Source organism: Podarcis tiliguerta, assembly GCF_965153285.1.
Source record: "Podarcis tiliguerta genome assembly, chromosome: 5".
NCBI lineage: Eukaryota > Metazoa > Chordata > Lepidosauria > Squamata > Lacertidae > Podarcis > Podarcis tiliguerta.
In genome coordinates, this window is record NC_139538.1 from 78,762,507 (window position 1) to 78,777,253 (window position 14,747).

At 44.0% G+C, this 14,747-nt stretch overlaps 1 protein-coding gene and 1 long non-coding RNA gene across 3 annotated transcripts in view; one reads left to right on the plus strand and one right to left on the minus strand.

The window, feature by feature from the left end:
• Positions 1 to 244: 244 nt before the first annotated feature.
• LOC310677426 (L-threonine ammonia-lyase-like) overlaps positions 245 to 14,747 on the minus strand; it is a 64,677-nt gene continuing 50,174 nt past the window's right edge. Inside the window, exons 13-18 of one of the 2 annotated variants that reach the window (XR_014511158.1) lie at positions 13,918 to 14,085; positions 12,911 to 12,968; positions 7,533 to 7,576; positions 7,271 to 7,430; positions 4,679 to 5,565; positions 245 to 4,066 (exon numbers count right to left, since the gene is read on the minus strand). Coding sequence is in view for 1 of the 2 variants with exons in the window: in XM_083440437.1 (XP_083296563.1) it covers positions 7,478 to 7,576; positions 12,911 to 12,968; positions 13,918 to 14,085 (325 nt within the window). In the remaining variant the exon portion in view is untranslated. Of the gene's footprint in view, positions 4,067 to 4,678; positions 5,566 to 6,044; positions 7,577 to 12,910; positions 12,969 to 13,917; positions 14,086 to 14,747 lie in introns of those variants that run through there. The other variant, XM_083440437.1, reaches the window with a different exon arrangement.
• LOC310677530 lies at positions 10,954 to 14,536 on the plus strand. The gene is made up of 3 exons (XR_014511235.1): positions 10,954 to 11,750; positions 13,913 to 14,096; positions 14,303 to 14,536. It is a non-coding gene; the product is annotated as an uncharacterized lncRNA (long non-coding RNA).

A 14,747-nucleotide genomic window follows, 5' to 3' on the forward strand; every position in this document is an offset into this window, starting at 1 on the left:
CTGTAGTGCATGCCATTGTTATGTTGGTGCAGGAGACAGGTCCGCTGATTCTGTGCCTGAGCAAATATATAAAGGTTAGGACTCTCTGCCACATTAGACCATAGTTCTTGCCTTTGGTTTGGACTTTTAATTCTCTTGATGATTTCTGCTGAAATGCCCTATAATGTCTTTCAAACTCTGTGTCTCATTTGGATTTATTTTTAGGCAGCTCTTAAGAACACTGCTGCTCATAGTTTTAGCTCAGCATTTTGCCTTTGTGCTTGAACACCCTGCATATTCCGTCATGCTTGTTGTATTGAGAATCACCTCTTTAACACATCACATTTTACCTGGCTATTGTCTGGATGATTAAAGGTAGCTTTTGCTGTTCTTTATACTGTTAGTACTTGAAGGGAAACTTGGTGAGCTGTTTGACTGTTGCATCTTGTGATAAAAATGTGTCCTAAGACAGGGTGCTTAATTGGTATAATGCTGCATTTTGAGCTGATAATTTCTGAGAGCTGTCTCACTGCTGGCCTTGAATAAAGCTAATAATTCTCTCTAAAATATAACGCATGCCCTGAAATTGTTACAAAGGATGGGGTGGTGGTTTCACATCCTTAAAGCAGGGGTGCCAAAACACAAAGTATAGGGCCCCCTAAGGATTCCTAATGCAGCCTGGGTTTCCTCACCACCTTCTAGGAAATTTTGAACAATAACCAGGCCTTAATAGGATGAAGGGGTTGACTCAACAATACCTGCTTTTGTGTGTCATCGTATCGGGTTCTTTCCTCAGTTCCCTTTGTTTGAAGCAGGAATGCTAAGGAGTTGGTGACGAAATGCACTTGGGCATCCCAGGAACACGGCCAGATAATGTGTAGGTGTGCATGTGTATACATACACAAACATGTTGTTCTTGCATTCACACTACAGATGTGTTAAGAGCAAATGGCTTGCCAAAGCAGGCACAACCATTTTGGATTACTCTCATTGTAGTGTCTGACTTGAGGCAGAATTTAACCCTTGCCCATCTGCCAAATTGGGAATTAGACATTCTCATCCCTGCCCTATGCAGTGGGCATAGACAGGTCTGCCCTGATCTCTCAAGCAAATCTCTCCCTTCCCCTAAGACTGCATTGATTTTTGACTAGGAAAGGGGGAAAAACTGTTTGTGTGAGTGCATGTGTGACAGTGTAGGGTGGTCGCATCCACTTTTGTCCATACCCACCACTGGCATGTTGCCCCCAGAGGGTTGGCAAAGGGTGATGTGACAAAATTGTGCATTGTCCTTGCTGGAGAATATGCAGGAATCTGTCTTTGCTTGCAACTGGCCTGAGAACATATTGTCCACATCGGAATGCCCAGTCAGTTTATATATGGAGATTCACAGTAGCCCTGTAAAGGACAATCTCTCCTCAAGCCAACATTAAGCGTAACAAAGAAAAGAAAGGGTTAACAACACACACACCAGGCATTAAAAATAGCAGTAAAGATGTTTGGAAACCAGGCTAACGAAATATTTGAAAATCCTCTGGAAAAATGTGGCTTGACTTGCCTGTGAAAAAGTGGGAGGGAAGAGGTCAAGATAGATAAACTTCTGGGAACAGAATGTCATAGTCTCTCAGCACCAGCACAGGAAACTCATCGCCACCTGTTTCAGCTGCCTGCAGGAATTCATTGCATACATTTTGCAATATGCATATTAAAAGGGTTAATGTTATATGCAGGACAATACTTGGGTAGATAGCAGGAGCAGCGCAAGCCATTTTGTTAGCTGAGGCAAAGGACATGTTTCTGCATTTCCCCATTATTTCCACGAAATCTGATTAGGCTGGTCACTGAACTTTCATCGAACTCCTCAGCAGCTCCTGGCATGCCAGTGTCTTCCCCCAGGGCCTTCCACATGATAATGAGCTGAAGGGACTCACCTGTGGAGGTGTCCCCTCTCATTTTGCCCACTAGGAAAGAGACCTTGTCATTTCTCAGTACTGTAGAAGACAAGGCACTGGCAGCTGTTCCCATCCACGTGCTCCTCTATCTTTCACCGTGCCCCACCCCTGGGAACTGCTTGTCACGCCAGTTGAGGCGGCAGGTGACAGGAGAACTTCCTGCTGTACCTGTTCTAATTGGCACAAAATTTCCATGTAGACATGGATACACATTAAGCCGAAAATTGAGGAGGCCAAGTGCACGTAGGGCCTTTTCAGTCTCCTCCCTCCAACGGCAGATAGATTCAAATGCCATTCAGGAATGCCAGAGGATACCATATTGTCTCGAATATAAGCCACACCTTAAAAATTGGGGGGGGGGGGGCAGAGAAAAAAAGAAATACCCGAATATAAACCGTTGCATTCCTGGCTGCATACTGGGGGTGCTCTCTCCCTTTCCAGCCTTGGGGGACAGGATGGGGGACTACGCACGGGGCGGGTGCCGCTTTGCCATGTTCCTGGTGCTGTTTGCCCCACACTCCTAGCTACATACCATAAGGTTGCGAATATGAGCCGCACTTTAACTTTTCACGGTCAGAATTTGGGGGAAAAGTGAGGCTTATATTCAGACCAATACGGTAATTCTAGACTAGCATTCCATGAGGTGTGAGGGACTGTAGGCAAATAGAGGTACCATACACAGTGGTACCTCTGGTTACAAACTTAATTCGTTCTGGAGGTCCATTCTTAACCCAAAACCATTCTTAACCTGAGGCGTGCTTTCGCTAATGGGGCCTCCCGCTGCTGCTGCTGTGCGACTTCCACTCATATCCCGGGGCAAAGTTCGCTACCAGGAAACCTACTTCCAGGTTAGTGGAGCTCGTTACCCAAAGCGTTCCTAAGGAGGACAGTACATAACCTGAGGTTCCACTGCATTTATCAAAATCCTGGACTTCTTAGTTCTAGTCTGCTCGCATTAAGCCAGAGACAAGATTACGGGTGTTGCAGTGTGGTAATAAAGAATAATAGATGGAGATTAGGGCAGGAAGATGATATTACTGAAACACCCGGAAGATTTCCAATACAATTTAGTTGGTTAAATTGGTGGCTGGGGAGTGTTGCAGCTTTCTTTCCAACAAAGGCATTTTGTCATTGTTTCCAGCCTTCTTCCTGTATTTCCCCACCTTTATTTTGATCACCAAGTATTGCACATAGACACTGTGTGCAGGAAGATTTCACATGCTTGAATCCTGTAACGTTACCATTCATTTTACAGCATTTAAAGGCATCTCATAACCATTTGAAAAACAATGGACTAATCCTTAATATTTGCATAGTGCTTTCAAGTGTTCAAATGAGCGTTATATTGTTGTAAACTTTAACAGCCCTGTAATGGAAATCAGTATTATTATCTCCCATGCTGCAGATGGGGGGGGGGCGCAGAAAGTGGATTGCCAAAGGTCACCCGGTGAATGCATGAGAGAGGCAACAGTTAAAGCTGGGGCTTTCTGATTTTTAGCTAGCATGCTACAGCAGGTGTCGTTATAATGAAATACAACTAGTAACTGGAAGCAACTGCAGCAACAGGAACAACACCTAACAGTGTGAGAAAAAGGTAAAAAAATAAAATAAGCAGAGAACTAAGTCTGAACTGGTAGACTGGAAGCATGAAGGCCTGAATCTACAACCCTGATCACTGTGATCATGTTCACAGAAAGGCCAGCAGGAGGAGCTCTCACTTAACAATGCCAACTAAGCAAAGTTCTAAACTTTTTTGAGTTGTTTGCATCAATGTTTGCCAACCTCAAAGTGAGAACTTCCCTCTAAAGAAAGAAAGAAAGAAAGGCAGGTTCTTGTGTTCTTCATAAAACAACATTCCGTTTGGCTTCCCATATTCTCTCATCACATGCCCCATCGACTCCAAAATGATAAACATAGAATTGTAGAGTTTGAAAGTCCAACCCCCTGCAGTTGCAGAAATCATTTGCCCAACGTGGGGCTCAGACCCACAGCCTCGAGTTTCAGAGCCTCATGCTCTACTGACTGAGCTATCCCAGCAGGCTTGTGCTGCTGGCCATCACCCTTCAATGGCTATAATTCAAACACCTTTGCATGAGCAGGGAAATGTGCGTAGATACTGTGCACAATCAGGATTCCGACTGTAGCCTTTCAGGCCTTTCCCATGGGTAGGATGAGCATTGCTCCCGGGGAGGGAGGGAGGAGCCAAACAGACACCGAGGATGCTTCAGAGAAAGAGTTTTTTATTTCTGCTTCCCAGGCAGCAGAAAGGCACTTGCGTGGTCAACCACAGCAAGCAGCACCTTAAGAGTAGAAACAGGCAGCCTATATTCTCTTTAGGTTCCCCCCCCCCCCCCGGAATCCAGCCTCATGAGCTTGTACACGTAAGTTTGCAGAAACAATCTCCATTCATGATGAATAGAAATTGTTTCTGTACTCCTGGTGCCATTCCCGGGGTCTGTGCGTCAGTGCGCCAGGATAGTTGCAACCTGGTAAGATAAGTTGGATGCGCCACTGACAAGGCCATCTTTTACGCCTTCATGGACTGAGAAGAGGAGAAGGCTTTGTTCATTCAGCTACTTTGTGTTATACAGCAAAAGCTAATGCATATTTTAAGTTTGCATCCTCAAAGAAAGAAATACAGCTCTAGCTAATGCATTTTAGCTGCCGAATCCTCAAAGAAAGAATTTGGGAAGTCTTGGGGCCTAGTTGGGGTGACTACACAGTCAGGTTTGGGTATCCTGTCCATTCACTACAAGAGTCTGCGTTCAACATGTGGCCAAAGAGCAGGGCCAGAAATGCGTGCCATGTCGGGAAGATCCAGTCTTGTGGTTCCACTTCCCATTAATCAAATTGAGCTCCTTAGTTAATAGAATGCTTAAAGTTGGTGGCGGCGGCATGCAAACATAAGAGTCCCAATGGATCAGACCAAAGGCCTATCTAGTCCAGCACACTGTCCCATCCGTGCAACCAGGACATGGGGCAAGAGCCCTTTCTCACGCATCAGCCTCACTGGAATACACCAGATGCTATTATTATAAGAGGAGGTGGAGAAGAAGTCTGTTCTGCAAGTGGAACCTGTTGCATGAAGCGCTGGATACACCCTGTATCAACGGCTTTTTGAAAGTCCATGTACACAATGCTGTGTCCCCTGTGATTACCCCTATACACATGCTTACTGACACTCTCAAAAACCTCTTAAAACGTGAGACAGGACTTATTTTACAGAAGCTTCTTCAGTGGATACTATCTGTGCCTAGTAATCTGGTCATTTTAATCTGCCATTAAGCCTTAGAATCTAATCTCTTGTTTGCCTCAGTGCCACAGAAAGTTCAGGCATAGGGATCCGCTTTGCATTTCCCACAGTAAAGACAGAAACAACTACTGGTAATTCCTTTAGCTTCCCTGCAATCACATTTTCCTTCTTTAGCACACCTTTGATTTCCTTGGTATCTAAAGGAGGGACCAACTTTAGCAATTAGAATACTTAGCAATTAAGATGTTGTCTATTTTTAAAAATAATTCATGGACTACTGGAGTCCAAATCTAATAGCTTGCCCATAGATTCTCTGGATGGCATTCATCAAGTCCTAATCAACCAGCCTCAGTTCTCCATCTGTAAAATAGAAATACTATTGACCTACAGGAGAGCAAGAAATCGCAAGTGATACAGAAATGAATTATGAACTCAGTGGGTGCCATTTTTTATTACTCAACCTAGGTTAAAGTATGAGGCCTCCCCAAAGTTTCACGAACAATTGCTATGTGATTCAAGCTTCTATACCCCACCTTACTTTTTGTAACTCTTTGGATTGAACAGGAGGAAAAATGGTTTGCAAAGATTATAGCTATGACTTGTAGGTTGTATGGCTATTAATCAGCTGATCTGATTTACAGTCTTGGGCTGCTTCCAGACAGATGGCTCCTAGTGCTAATAAATCATAGCTCTTCCCCTGTAAGCTACAAGCATAACAGCAATTGACTTTCCACACCACCGGGGTATTGCACTTTTCCTGTATGCTTATCCCACTTTGTTCCATCCACATCAGTGGTTATGACATAGCTGCTGTGGTTGTGGAATTCCCCATAGCAGCCATAAGAAGAAGAAAATTACCCCCATTTTTTTTAATAAAAAAAGTTTATTTAGCGCAACACACATATTCACCGAAGCATGGTTCCCATTACTAAATTCATGAAATGCCAAAAATGGATTGGAAGTGTTCAATCGGGGAAAAACACTTTGCTTAAATTGTGATAATTAGAAAGGTTTTGATTCTCTTCTTTATTTTATTTTTTTAAAATTAGCATGCTAACATGTAGTACTACAACATCCTTAAGCAGTTTTCACTAACATTTTAATATGTGGAAAGTAGAGATCTACAGGCCGGTAGGGAGCCAACAAAACAAAACCCAACTTTCAGGTAATTCAGGCTTGTAAACACCCACATGCCTAATCGCCTAAGGCAGGGGTCGGCAGCCTAAGGCCCATGGGCCACAAGTGGTCCATGGGGGTCGTTTAACTGGCCCATGAGCCATCCCCAACTGAGCCACCCGCTCGGCAAGTCCCCGCGCACTGCGCTAAACCAGCGTGGCGCCGGGGACTCACTTTCGCGGCCCTGGAAATCGCATCTGCGCAGATGCAGACGCCAGAAATGGCATGTGCATGCGATCCGGCCCACAGAGGGACGTCCGCTGAAGTGAACCGGCCCAGGCAAGGCAAACCTTGCTGACCCCTGGCCTAAGGTGAGCAAGTGTTGCCTCCAGGTATTGAGCCAGAGAAGGTGTTGTAAACTGGGACATCCTGGACTCTTTCACCTCCCCTCTTTCGGATTGTCAGGGTGGTACAAATAACTAGCATAGAGCAGGCAGGCTTGTAAACATTTCTGTGGACTTGTAATTTTTTTTTGGACTTATTGCAAGGCTGAAGTAATGTTTTCTGGCTTGGAAGCTGTGGAATAAGCCAAGCAATGAGGAAGGAAGTATCATCATAAGGAGCAGGAATTGCCTACACAGAAGAAGAGCTTGGAGAAGACCCTTTCTGGAATTCACTTGTTGTATTTTACAGGAGTCTATACAACACTAAGGACCTCAACAGTTTCTCAGTTATATCATCCTGAAGGCAATTTGGGGGTGGTGTCATATGGGGGATGGGGGTGGGGAATACATAGCTAATACAAAGATTACAGTTGGAACTCTGCAGCTGCTATGAAGCACTTAAGTTAAAGATATAAGTTATTCATCTTCATGATACAGGATAGGTGTTTCATTCTGATTTGAGAGAAGACACAGAAGAGAAACCCTACTGCTATTTCCTAACTTTTTCATTTTGCAGGATTTAAACATACCAGGGCTTTCGCAATCGTATTTTTGATTGCAGTGCCGTTTTAGACTGCAAACCCCTTGGGATAGTAGGAACCTGTCGATCCCGGTTCTTTGTAAAGCACCATATACAGTGTGATGGCTCTATAGAAATAAGCAACAATAACTTCTTCAACTTTCCTGAAACTGAAACAAGGAAGATGATCGTGGAGCTTTTCAAATTGGCTGGCTCATCACCGCTCCATCCATGTCATCATTGGGTAGCAGTCTAGCAGGGCGTTCCTTAACTGGGCAGTGTGGATTTTGTCTCTGGTCTCTACAATGCAGGTGACCTGGAAAACAACAGCAACAAACATCATTTAAACCAGATTATTCCCAGGTTTCTCATCCACAGAAACTTTGCCACTATAAAATGGTTGGACTTTGTGGTTCAGTCCGTCATGTGTGAAGCACCCACATACAGTGATATCGCTCTAGGAAACCTTTTCCTCCCCAAATACCACATTCCACCATGAGCAGCATTCTAGGGGTCACACACCATTGCTGGGCGGTGCTTTAGGCAAACTGATGGAGGAACAGATGTGAATCTTTCCTTTGTGCAAGGGGGCCACTAGGGGCGCATTGGAAGATGGCCGACAATAACATCTCTCCCACCCACACGAGGTAATTAAGAGGCTGTAATGGGAGTATGCAGCCTCCCTGCCCCCCCAAGGGAATGGGCGGGGACTGCCCTTGCCTGCTGTGCCCATAAATCACCCTGGATTTGAGGGGGTGAGGGCACTAGGCAGAACGCCCTTGTGTGGACATCAGCTCTCCTGGACGCTGTCTCTGGTCACGCCACTAGCTGCAGCAACTTGAAAATAAACAATTAGGAAGAAGCAAATGCACATATTTCAAGTGAAGAATGGGGAGTAAAGACTGCTAATTGAAGGGACCTCTGAGAAAGAAGACGGGTCGGATAAACAGGAATATATCATGAGAAGACACATCAAGGCTCGGTATGTCGGCAGCGGGACTGGATGGGGGAGGGGGAAAAACCTTTCTTTCTTCTATGTGATTAACCAATAATTCCCCCCCCCACAAGTCAGAAATGTCGATTAAATGACCTAAGCTGGATGATTTAAGACTGTGTGAAAATAAATTCTAACCAAAAGCATGTTTTAAGGAGATCGATGAAAGTACAAGAGCTTTGGGATGACGCAGTAAAAAACAGCGTCGCCATTTTGGCAAGTTCTGTCGAAAGATTTATGTCTGGGAGGAGGAATGGATCTGTTTTTATACTGCGGGCGAACCTCCTCAGAGGCCTAAAGAAGGCGACAGATTTGCGAAGATTAATGATGGAAAGAGTGCTTTTATCTATGGAAGTGATGATATATGGAAACCATCTCGATATGGCTATTGGACGAACGAAAAAATTCACACAGGATTACAACTTGTTTTTACCTGCTTAAGGAGATTATCAGAAGAGGTCGCAAAGAGAAAGGAAAAATATACCAAAATAACAAGATGAGATGTGGGAAACAGCAAGATAGGATTGGATAGAATTATGAACATTTTTTGGACAGATTTGTGGACATTAATGCAGCAGCAAGAAGATGATTGGACCCCCCTTCGGAACTTGAAATATGGGTACCCCCAACAAAAATTTAAAAATTCGGCTTTGTAATTTGGAATTTATGTGATTTGATTTGATTGGTCGGTTAATAAAAAATATTTATATATATATATATAAAAGAATCTTTCCTTTGTGCAGCTGGCTACATTTCAACCATGCAAAAGTCAGATGTGTCTGGGTGGGCATGCGTGTACACACACACACACACACACACACACCCTCCACACAGGTGAGTGGGAGCCATCGCAGTTCCAGAGGACATTCTGTCCGGGCAAAAGCACAGGGCAGGGCTGGTGAGGAATGCTGCTTGAGGAAGGAGGCATGGCCCAGGGAGAGTCTGGAGGGTTGGATGGAAATACTTGGGGGGCACCCTACCCCTGCCTTTGGCTATAACAACTGCTCCCCCAGAGTGCAACGTTCCTAGACAGAGCAGCTGGAAGATAACAGTTGTCTCCTGAAAGCATTGTGAGTTGCTGATTCTTCGGTAAATACCCAAAGACTCCATTAAAGTCTTGCTTCTAAGGCCCGCTTTCATTTTCTCCAGTTCTCTTAGGAAACGTCAGATCAGGTATATGTTTGCTGTTATGAATAAATTCTTGACAGCACAGACAAGCAGGAGCCATCAGGTAGAAAAGAAGTTAGACTCTGTTCTTAAGGGCCAGTTCCCATGACCAGAAATTGGGTTTTTATTTTTATCTGTGTGACGCTGTTGCCAACCGACTGAAGGCAAATGTTGGCGTGGTTGACGGTTTCTCTTTCAGCAAAAATACCAGGCAAGTCTGCAGTGACTGGTGTGATTGTTCTGTATTTTGCCCCACAGATGATCTTGGGATCATAGGAGATTGTTCAGTTCTAGGTCTGACTCCTGGCAAATGCTGTATCTCTAATGAGTGGTGTCAATGCTCAGGGTTATTAGGAAGACACACTTTCCGAGGTGGAAGTCATTCCTCTTGTTTCTCTGAGGTACACAAGGGCTCTGGTTCCTCATCTGTGACCAAAAAGCACTTTGTGTGTGCTCAAATGTGCTGAGTGTCTTCTGATTAACGCAATACCTTTTTTCTTGGCACACAGACTAGGGCTAAGTCACAGTGAGCCAGCCCTCGTTTTACAGGAAACTTCATCCCTGCTTTAAGTCCTGCCGTGTGCCCAGAGGGCAGGTTTCCTTGGGGTTAAAATGGCCAACATATAGGCAGTGAAAGGACTTCACCTGTGTCAGAGGATATTTTTAAATTCAAAAGCCAGGTTTTCGTTGCTGGGGGAAAAAAAACACATTTAAAAAATAGCTATTGCACACCTGCACTGAGGAATGTCAGGCTAAACAAAGGGGTGCAGATTAAGAGAGGTGCAGAACTGGCAAGCTCCCCTTATAAAAACAACAAATGAGGGCTGGGAAACAACTCGTGCGGAGCGCTTTGGAGCGCCCCACCCAGCCATTTGGCAAGAAGCCATCGTCCACATGGAGCACATGTGTTTGCTGTTGCCTAACAAAGTCCCCATCTGGCATCTGCAATATTCCGACTGCGTGCTGCTACAGTTCCAAAGTTAACGACATTACATGGTCCAGCCATGACAAAGGAGTTCATTGCTGCCCCCATGCCTTCAATCTCCATCCCTCATATTGGTGTGTTGGAACAGTGACTACTTGAGAATCAGGATAGGAACCAAATGTATAGGTCTCCACCCCAGATGGTGGTCAGCTCCCCCACTCCTACTATACCTTCCCCTGCTGCTGCCACTAAAACTGGGGCAACATCTTCCTAACTCTCTGCTGCCTACCCAGCCAGGCGCATCCTAGGACCATCATCTGAGATCACTGTATGCAGCTGGGTGATTAGGACCACACTATGTTCACATTCTTCCCATATTAGATGGGAAACAACATCTCTATGGAGAATGGCTATGATGTAGCATCTGTAATTCATCCAGTTCTTTTATTTGATAAAGTATATCATATGTCCTTCACCTATGAAGACATGCAAGCTGTACATGAGACCATCAAGGAAATTACAGCTGGAAAACTGACACAGTATAGAGACTCACTTCTAAACAGGCATAACAGCTCAACTGAATTTACAAATTATCTTAACCCTTACCTGGTTTAGATTGAATGTATTTTGGCAGCGCTACAACACACTAGTTGGCAAGCGAGACACAGTATATGGTTTGGCTGGCTTGCAAAACATAATAGGCTAAAAACTACTGCCAGCCGGTTGCCTGTGAGCCCCCTGTAAACACTGGACATGTTATTGTGACCTCATAGAATTTCATGAACACTCAGGAGGGAAGTTGTCAAGGAAACTGCTGACAAGATGCAGAAGTAAAAAGTGCACTTCATTGAGGAAAAAACCTTCACACAGAACCTAGGAACAGGGTAGCTGCGAGCTGTTGACATGAAGATAGAGTTATTGGGATGTGGAGTCAGAAAGAGAGAGAGCTTTTCAGCTGAATGCAGAGTAGTGTCCAGAGGCAGGCTGTCATAAGAAAGGGAGGCAGAGGAGGGGCAGGACTCTGGAGAGGGCAGTAATCTGAGGACAGGCTAGGCCAGGGCATGGAGAAAGCGATATAGAAGTACTAATCCCAGGAACCATGCATGGCTTGAAACGGGGAATTGGTGACCAGGCCTGTGTAAATTCTGCAACTCTTTAAAAAGCGTGGAATGTGGAATCAGGTGCAGGATTCACAAAGTGTGTGACAGACATGTCAGGTGCCTCCAGCCAAAGATCTATCTGGTTCTGTTACCAATCAGTTTTGAAAGATTCCACACCTTCCTCACTGTTGCAGCTCCTTACTATGTGCAGATCTTTTCTCTATCCCCCTGAAAAGAGTGACAGTCTGGAAGTGCCCAGAACAACCATTTTTCTAGAGTGGTGTGCACAAAATCTTGTTAAACTGTAAGGATTTTTATTTCAACTATTCATATACATTGTATTGCCCCATTTAACTTGTGCCCCCACCCTTTTTTTGCAACAAAATTATACATTTTAAAATGAAAGCATGTGGCAGCTGGGAGGCAAAAGTCTGTTTTTCTTGAAACCGGGTACTTTTCTGTAAAGATAATCTGTTCTCTAGCAAGCCGAGTGAATTTCCAATGTATGTTTTAATGTATTCTATGTATCTCTGCTGGCTATGAAAGTTCCAAAAATCTGGAATCAATTGGGAGCTTCAGCTATAAATATTCTTGTATTGCGTTTTACCAGCGAAACATAATTGGAGCACTGGGGATTATTAAAATTGTCCAGAGCTGGCCAAAGTAGCTGAATAAATGCTATATGTAAAAGAAAGCAAAACCATCCCATCAGTATTTCACTAAGCAACCACGTGAGCCAGGAAATGCTCAGCTCTCCATGAGTGAATGTATAATGTTCAAGCAAAAGTTGGCTAACGAGTTCAGATTTACCCTACTGCGCTGCCTAGCAAGGCTTGGAGCCAGTATGAACCACCAAGCACTGTTGATGCTCAATCTCCATTCATTTAAATGAGTACATTGGATTCGCAGCAGTTCTGGGTGGATGGAACCGTTCACTCGTGAAACGTTGCACTTTATGCAGCTATCATGTTTGTCGTGGCCGTACTCACATTCCACAGAAATTGTATAAAGTGAGCTAAAGGGACACACATTACTAAAAACACAGGGATTCGCTCCAGGAAGTCCTACTTGGTCAATGCTCCCTGACACATGCATTCACAGAGCTGCCCCTTTGTCAAAATCCATCTAAGGCCATGGTCATCATCTTGTGACAGGGAATTCCATAAGCTAATGATGTACTATGAAAAAGAGGTACTTTCTTTTATTTTTCCTGAATCTACTACAAACCAATTTCACTGGATCTCCAGTTCTAGTGTTATCTAACCCACTCCTATGGGTTAGAGTAACTGCTCACTTAAAAGGATCTCAAATATTAGGGGTTAGGGAAGAACTCTACTGAAGACCCTGGGAAGCTACTGCCTGTCAAAACATCTGCCATTTGGGTTAGATTGTCCAGTGATATGACTGTATGTGGCAGTTTCATACTCAGTCACAACTAAGTCATAATGAAAGGTTTTTCCTTACCTCGCTGGTGAACAGATCAGACGCCACGTACATGTGTTCTTGTTTTATGTCCAAAACTCTAGAACAAAGAGATTGTATGTGAGATCACAGCAGATCTAGTCATAGTTGTATGCTCTTTGTGCGGAAAGTAATTTTCTTTTCTTTTTTTTAGCATCTGCCAATTAGCGGAAAGGAGGGCAAAAATCAAGGAAAGCATCAGAGTCTTAAGAGTCATGGGTCGTTTTCTTAATTTGGTCTCCTATCTCTCTCAGGAAGGGCCATGCTGACTCTATCTGCCTGTACTCATGAAAACATGAATGAACAGCATCCTTGCAGCATTGCATGGAGAGATCATAAACTTTGATTCTTCCAGCTTGTGCTAGAATGGTTGCCTGCTAAGGTCTTCAGCTTGAATCCACAGATACTTTCCAGCCAGCAGCTTGGGGGCTCTGTGTGTGTGTGTGTGTGTGTGTGTGTGTGGAGAAAGAGAGAGAGAGAAATCATTGCTGGAAGGGAAGGACATGACTGACAGACTGAAGCTCTTTACTGTTCCTGATCTCTCTCAATTTTCACTTGTTATTGTACTTCTTCATTCATTTGCATTATATACGGCAGGGATTACAACTGCTGCCTTTGAGTGCACTTGGTTTATATTCTAGTGGTATCTAGAAAGTATATAGAGCAGGGTTTGCAAGCCTGAGGCCCACTCACCCCAGGGACAAAATAACACCTGAAAAAGTTACAAGAATCTCAAAAGAGACGCCTGAGTCCAGATGCAATTCAGATGTAACACCAAATCATGGTTGAGTGTTACATGAAGGAGCAATGAAGAGATTTGGAATCATGTGTTCCTACCTCCTCTATTCTTTCAGTGAAATATAGCTCAAAAGAAAACAATAAACCCATTCTTTCATCTTTCCATGTGACTTTACCCCCCCCCCCCAAATACTAAACATAAAATGAATGTCAGCAGTCCACTTAGTTGTTTTCTGAATACTGTTCTCTTCCTGGTTATCATTCTAGGCTACCTTGTTTCCTCCCGAGCCAAGATCGCCAGTAGCTTTGAAATATCGCCTGGACAGTCAGAGATCAGAATGGAGAATTTGCAGACCCTGTTGTCCAATGTAAGGGCACGATCTATGCACTGCCTCATCAGTGAGAGCTCCAGGTTACCACTGCACACTGCAACAGCCACTCTGGAAAACGAGTAAGATCACCAGAAATTCATTACTATACAAAAGAAGTCCTTTCGTCATGTTTTATATCACTGCTAAAATGTACAGTATGTTATTGCTTTTCCCCATCCATTACAGCTGCCTTTTGCATAGATTACAAAGCAAATAATATTCATTTGATATCTGTCAATTCAAGCCAGGTCTCTGAAATAGTCTATTGTTTATATGTCATTTTTAGAACAGACATCCATGAACAAAATCAACCAAGAGTACTATCACATCAGCCATTTACACCCCAGGAAAACTGTTTTGAATGGCAGGCTTGGTTCTTCCCCAGTAGAGCACCTGTTCATGTTCAAAATTAGGCCGACTCACAAGTAGCTTGCATGTTGTGCTTTGTGGAGTAAACTTATTGCAGTCCAGGAATTGGCAGGATCAAACTGTCACAAGCCGATGAGGGGACAAGAAGAGATCACTTGTCTCTCCTTCCAGAAAGGAACTTGGTGGCAGGAAGGCGCTTTTAAATAAGGTATGCTAAGAAAGGGCAGTGAGGTGGCAGAGTTACAGGGGTATGCTACTCCTGGAATAGAAAGTTAAGAATGGAGGCATCAGTATTGCTAACACTACATTATCCTGGCTCGTCATACAAAGATGGGCTCCCGTGAGAATACTAATGTCATTCA